Consider the following 6,637-nt stretch of genomic DNA (forward strand, 5'->3'; position numbering starts at 1 on the left):
GTCTTTTGTGCCGGGCGGACATGGCCATGGGTGAACCTGAGAGGGGGCGGTGAAGGATTTAGAAAAGACAGACAAGGGAATAAAGCTAGAGCTTGGTGGGATGCTCCTCTGATGGAGAGACAGTGCCTGGCCTGTAAGCCGAGTCATTTCATAGCCGAGATTCCACGAGGCAAAGTAAGGGCGTGGTCAAGATGTTTACAACCTTCTCCTGGGTTTCCATCTACTCCATCACATGCACCTGACCAAGTTTTGTTTACTTGCTGCACCTCCTGCAGCCTATATCACTCAGCCACGTGGAAGCACAGGTTCAAACCATAAGGTCAAGCTTACAACCATAGCCTTTGACTTGCACGTGGCTTTGCCATGAGAGGATTCTGCCCTCTAATTGGTCCCAGGCTAGAACCTGTCCAAACGCTATAGCCATTCTCCATAGTTTTTATTGATTTTTAGAGAGAGAGAAAGGTAGAAAGATTGAAACATCATCAATCTGCTGCCCCCTGTCCTCCATGCTCCCCACCAGGGATCGAGTGCCCAGACCGGGAATCAAAACGTGACCTCCTGGTCCCTGGGTCGATGCTTAACCACTGAGAACACTGGCCTGGCTCTTGTAGGTTCTTGACAAGTATTTGTGTCAAAGTTATGTAAGACTCAACATGAGTTGAAGAGTGCACACGTTTTTTCTGTATTCTCTGGAAGGAGTTGTGTAAGACTGAAATGACCGCTGGGATGCTGTGGAGGAGTTGGTAAAGTCCTTCGGGCCCGTGGGTATGTTGTGGGGAGATTTCCACTTACTGATTGCTTTTCTTTAATAGTTTTAGAACTACTCCTTTTCAGCTTTTTTATTGCCGTCTGGTAAGTTATGTTTTGAGGGGGAGTTCACCCATTTCTCCTGAATTACATGTACTGGCATAGGTTCCTATCTTCCTGGTGTCTGCAGGCTCCGTGGTGATGTCCCTTCTACTCCTGCTGGTTGGCTATTTGTGCCTTTTTTCCCTTTCTTTTTTCTTTTGTTTTGTTAATCCTCTCCCAAGGATATTTTTCCATTGATTTTTAGAGAGAGTGGGAGGGGGAGGGACAGAGAGAAAAAAAACATTGAAGTGAAAAAGACATCCATTCATTGCCTCCTGTGCTCACCTTGACCAGCCTGCAACCCTTGACTGGAATACAACCAAGTCACCCCAGGCTTACACTCTACCTACCTAGCCAAACTGGTTAGGGCCGTGGTCAGCAAACTGCGGCTCAGGAGCCACATGCGGCTCTTTGGCCCCTTGAGTGTGGCTCTTCCACAAAATACCACAGCCTGGGCGAGTCTATTTTGAAGAAGTGGCATTAGAAGAAGTTTAAGTTTTAAAAAATTGGCTCTCAAAAGAGATTTCAATTGTTGTACTGTTGATATTTGGTTCTGTTGACGAATGAATTTGCCGACCACTGGGTTAGGGCCCTTTTCCCTTCATGGTCAGTGTCAGGAGGCTCTAACTTCATTACAGGCTTGTCAGAAAGTAAGCTTTGGTTCAGTTACATCAGCGCTTCTTATCTCACTAATCTTGGCTCTGTTTTTCTGTCTTTTCCTCTCACTTGGCTTATTTTGCTGGAGTGAAGAGACTCGTGAGAATGGACAGCAGAGGGGAGAGGATCCCAGGCAGGCATAAACAGTGAGCAAGATCCGGGAACCAGGAGCGAGCAGGGCCAACGGGAACCTCGGGCAATGGCCTGGCCAGGCTCCTATGGGCGCCAGCGCTGTCCGGGTCCCACCCCCCCTGCAACCTGCCCCTACCTCCCAGCAAGTTGCACACCCCTCCCACCAGCAGCTTCAGAAACTCAGGACATCCCCGACAACAGGGGCCTGGACGCAGCGGTGATTGCCAAACCCTAGCCGTCCAGCCCGGGGTGCAGAAGGGCACCCGTCGTGGTGTGAGGAGACCCTGTCAGCAGAAATTGGCTTTGATTTGTCCAAGTGTGGGACTTCCACATAAAACCAGGCTCAAGAGCCAGCAGCTGTGTATCACTGCTGGTTGCCCAGGACCAAACCAGAGAGGGTTGGACCTGCATTACCACCATTTGCCCACCATCCAGAATTGAAATATCATTGCTGACAGGTACACATAAGGCACTGTTTGACATTGAAATTGGGTCTCAAAAGAACTGGTGGCCCAGAAAGAAGCTCACTACAGACTGATTCATATGCCTTTCAGCACAACGATTATTGCTTGTCTCATTTTTTATTCTTATAAGTATATTTCCAGTAGGACATGATCTCACTCATCTAGGGGGAATGGTAACCAACATAGACTGATGAACAAGAACAGACCCAGAGATAAGGAGCCATGGGTCAGACTGTTGGACCTCAGAGGGAGGGTGGGGAATAAAAGGGAGAGATCAACCAAAGGACTTATGTGCACACATATGAGCCTAACCAGTGGTCAAGGACAATAGGGGGGTGGGAGCATGAGTGGGGAAGGGGTGGGAGATTGGAATGGGGGGTTGAGGACAAATATATGATATCTTAATCAATAAAGAAACTAATTTAAAAAAAAAAAAAAAAAAAAACAGGCTCGAAAGGGCTTCCGCGGCTCCATGCGCATTGGCAGCCGCCGTGGGTCTGTGTACACAGGTCAGCTTTCTCTGCAGGACACCACTCACTCCCCATGAGAAGGGGTGTCATCCCCACAGTCACTCAGTGGTCCCCCCGAGTGGGCACGGTGACAGAGGCACGCGCCACGCCAAGACTGAACGCGTGAGGATGCGTGAAGCCCGCACGCCCCACTCTTCTTCCCGGGAGTGTGTTTCCTCCTGTTCTAAGCAAGGTCACGAGCACCTGGAACCATGTCCTGCGGAAGGGCCGGAAGAAAGCCTCCGCTGCTGCGGCCACAGCTTCCCTCTCGCGTTTCCCCGGAAACACTTGGCAGCCCCGCCACGGGCTCAGCAGTTTCCAAAGCCCCTGCATGTTGACGCAGCCCAGCCCCTGCCCAGGCCAACGGCCCTCTGGGAGCTCTCATCCTCTCAGCTCCCTATAAAAGGCAGGCAGAGCAGCTGGAGGAGGAGAGGGGAGGAGAAGAGGCCAAGATAAGCGGCCGAGATAAGCCCAGAGGCCAACAACTCTCACGTGGAAGCTCACCCGCCCGCAGGCTCCAGCATGAAGGTCTCCGGGGGGCTGCTGTGCCTGCTGCTCACCGTGGCGGTGGCCGCCCTCAGCTCCCAGGTGCTCGCTGGGCCAGGTAAGCTTCTCTCTCCCTCCCCCCTCTCTCCTCTCTGTTCCCTCTCCTTTGGGGAGGTTGAAAGTCAACATGCCTATCAGAGCAGCAGGGGCCCGTTAACATCCATTTGTAGAAACAGAAAGCAGAGCCCACGTGGGGACAAGAGGAGTCCTACCACACCCACTCCCAGCCCTAGCAAAGCCACGTGGAAGCCAAGCTGCCCACGCCAAAGCCAGGCCCTTTGCTTGGGCCCCAGCGGGTCTCCCCAAACTCTGCAGACCAGGGGGGTCATAGCCAGGATGGGTCACACTGGCCTCCAAGGTCAGCGGTGACCTGTCCCCGCGATGCAGCTGGGAAAACTGACTGCACATCTGAAGCCTGCCTCAGGCCCCAGGGCGAGAGGGCTGGACCTGGGATGGGAAAGGCTGAGTCTGCCTCCCTGACCCCCTCCTGGAGGGTAGAAACCAGGTCTGCCTCCTTGCCCTCCTCCTGGGGGGAGAGGGAGTGGAGGTAAGACCATGTCGGCCTCCCTGCTTCCTGCCACGGTCAGGCTGAGAAAACCTAGCACCTCCTGAAGGACTTCCCTGTGGCTTTATTCCAGGGGCCCTCAATATCGGGTCCACCTGCTGCTTCAAATTTTACAAGAAGATCCCTTTGCAGAAGCTGAGGAGCTACCAGGTCACCAGCAGCCATTGTGGCCTGAAAGCTGTCATGTGGGTAGAAAGCCCTGCTCACCTCCCCCCCCCCCCCCCCCCCCGCCTCAGCCTGCCCTTACTTCCCCACTCCAACCCCCGCCCCCCCTCGTCAAAGCCTCAATCCAAAGTTCTGCCCCAGAACATGGACACAGACTAATCCAGGACCTTGTCCTCAGGGGATAAGATCTAACCAGACTGTGCCATCCAGGTCCTCCTGCTATTAATCACCAAAGGCCCCGAGAGAGCCAGTGAGGCTCACACCCTGGCCAAGGCTTTGGTGGTCAGGCCAGCCTCCCCCGGGGGGGGGGCACAAGCAGCAACTGGGTCCAGAGGCCCCTTCCTGCCACACCCTTCCCTCCTCCTGGAAGGAGGTCCCCCTCTTGGGTAGAACCCCCACGTGCTCCCTCTAACTGGGCGGGCGCTTCTGCATCCACAGCTTCATAACCAAGCTGGGCAAGGAGGTCTGTGCCAACCCGAAGGAGAAGTGGGTCCAGGACCACATGAAGCACCTGGACATGCCGAGACCACGCCAGACCACGCCGAGATCACGCCAGACCACGCCGAGAACGCCCCTGGCCACGCGGAGACCACACTGAGACCTCCCCCGGCCACGCCGAGACCACGCCGGAGTGTGGGACGTGAACATGTATTCTCCAGCGCCCCCTGCCCTGATTGCACCGTCATTTTCAAATAGGGTGCCTGGGGGGCAGTGCTGTTTTGTCTTAAGTACTGTTTAATATTATTTGCATTATTGCTGGTTTGAGGTCTATTTTGTATATTGACAATCTTTTTGTACTGTTTTTTATTTTCTAATTGGATTTCTTGGGTGGCATTGGTTAATAAAATTATATAGATTGCAGGTGTCCGGTTCTATAAGCCATCATCTGTACATTGTGTGTTCACCACCTCACGTCTAGTCTCCTTCCATCTCATGTGTAACCCCTGTTCCCTCTCCCGCCTCCCCATGCTGTAATCACCATGCCGTTGACTGAGTTCATGAGTTTTTTTGTTTTGTTTGTTTTTGCTTGGCCTGTCTGCTTTAGAGGAATGCCTTGAGCCCGTTGGTTCCTGTCATGGGCCCTGTTCCTCCCGCGGTAAGTGGCAGGCAGGGTCTCTCTCCTGCCTCCCTGCCCCGGGCTGGTGGCCATGCCTGTGAGGACCACGGGGATGAAGAACCGTGATGGCTAGGGAGGAAAGTGCCTGGTGAGTGCCAGGTGTTAACTAAATATGTGACTGTGGAGAAAATGCGATTGTGGCACTGCTAACATTTTTTGCAAGAAATACATTGTATTTAAAATCTCTAGCAGTGGTGTTTTCTTTGAGGGTCACTTCCCATCCGTAGGGGGCTCTCTGGAGTGCAGGTGGATGGCGGCAGGGGGCGCTAGAGGAATGCAGATGTAGGGGGCTAGCCTAGGTGAAGGGGGCCCCGGCTTACCAGCGCAGACTAGTCTAGTGTTTCCCAAAGTGTGGTACGCATACCCCCAGGGGTACAGGAAGAGTTTGGTGGGGGTACGCGTTGCACCGAAGTTTGGTGGGGATATGCACTGCATCGTGCTTAGCTGCGCCTAATTCTACGTTCTCATGAGTACAAGGGGTACTCAGCGTTACGAAAATTAAAGAAGGGGTACACATATGTCAAAAGTTTGGGAAACACTGGAGAACAATGGCTCCAATCCCAGCATCAGCTTCTAACTGGTCTCCCTGAACCCATGCCTTCCCAAGGGGAGCAGCCTTCCATCCTGGAGTCATATACACACATGTGCACCTGGCCACTGCCCCCAAGGGGAAAACCAGCTGACCAGTCCCAGTTAGCACTGACCCTGCCAGAGAAGATGAGATACGTTCAACCTTGGAGGATGTAACACGGTCATCGCGATATTTTTGTAAAGAAGCTGCAGGAGGGAAAAGAGGGGCGAGGGCCTGGAAGGACTATCCCCATCAGGTCAGAGTTTGGGAACATTAGAGATTTCCAAAGGGAAGGTTGCAGTGTGGTTAGAGAGGAATCACAGTGTGAAGGCGGGGAGTTTGGAGTCAGATCTGAAGGCAGGCGGGTGATGCCCAGGGCTTTGGAGCCATGGGGTGGCCAGGGGGGGTGGCAGGGGCAGGGTGCTGTTGGCCAGGGAGAATGGAGAACAGCCTGGTCCGGGAGAGAGGGAGTGGCCTAGGCAGGACAGTCATGGGGGCTGAGGGGAGGGGCCGTTTAAGGAGAGTGGGCCGGACGTGTGACAGGCTGAATCCTGAGACATAGGACCCTATAGCCACCGAGCTGGTCTTTAAAGGGCGCCAATCCTGAGTCCCAGAATGGACTGCCTCCCTTGCTGCTCTCCCGAGGCCCACGTTGCACAAAGTGGAGCTGTGCTCGCCCTCCTTCCAGGGCACCCAGGGGCCTCCTGCTCTCCCCAACACCGCCTCCTCCTCTGAGTGAGTTGCGTTGGCATCTGTCTCAGACCCAGGCCCTCCCTAAGGAGAAGGCGGTAGGGTGTGTCTGGGGAGAGAGGGCTCCTGTGCCTGTGCCATGCTGTGTCAGGAAGTCACGTGACATCTCGGGACACGAAAGAGTTTTGTGTCCAGATCTAACCCTGACTTGCCATGTATCTTCAGGCCTGTCCATGTCTCTCTCCAGCCCTCAGTCTCCTCATTTGTAGAATGAGGCTGGCAACACCTGACAGGGAGGGGACCTCACAACACCCCCTCCAGACAGAGCAGCTGTGCCTTCTGGGTAGCATCAGCCCCTGAACCCTCCAGGAA

The 6,637-nt window shown here is 54.0% G+C and overlaps 1 protein-coding gene across 1 annotated transcript; it reads left to right on the top strand.

The window, feature by feature from the left end:
* The first annotated feature begins 3,020 nt into the window (after positions 1-3,020).
* On the top strand, positions 3,021-5,192 carry LOC118728056 (C-C motif chemokine 13). The gene is made up of 3 exons (XM_036454228.2): positions 3,021-3,215; positions 3,796-3,907; positions 4,326-5,192. Exons 1-3 carry the CDS (start codon positions 3,134-3,136, stop codon positions 4,483-4,485), a joined length of 354 nt encoding a protein of 117 aa, XP_036310121.1. The 5' UTR covers positions 3,021-3,133; the 3' UTR covers positions 4,486-5,192.
* Positions 5,193-6,637: the final 1,445 nt, after the last annotated feature.

The sequence above is a fragment of the Pipistrellus kuhlii genome, unplaced genomic scaffold, assembly GCF_014108245.1.
Source record: "Pipistrellus kuhlii isolate mPipKuh1 unplaced genomic scaffold, mPipKuh1.p scaffold_m20_p_28, whole genome shotgun sequence".
Lineage (NCBI taxonomy): Eukaryota > Metazoa > Chordata > Mammalia > Chiroptera > Vespertilionidae > Pipistrellus > Pipistrellus kuhlii.

Coding starts and splice junctions, on each gene's coding strand:
- LOC118728056 (XM_036454228.2), top strand. CDS start 3,134: ATGAAGGTCTCCGGGGGGCTGCTGTGCCTGCTGCTCACCGTGGCGGTG. Junction 3,216..3,795: donor CCAGGTGCTCGCTGGGCCAG/GTAAGCTTCTCT, acceptor GCTTTATTCCAG/GGGCCCTCAATATCGGGTCC. Junction 3,908..4,325: donor TGTGGCCTGAAAGCTGTCAT/GTGGGTAGAAAG, acceptor CTGCATCCACAG/CTTCATAACCAAGCTGGGCA.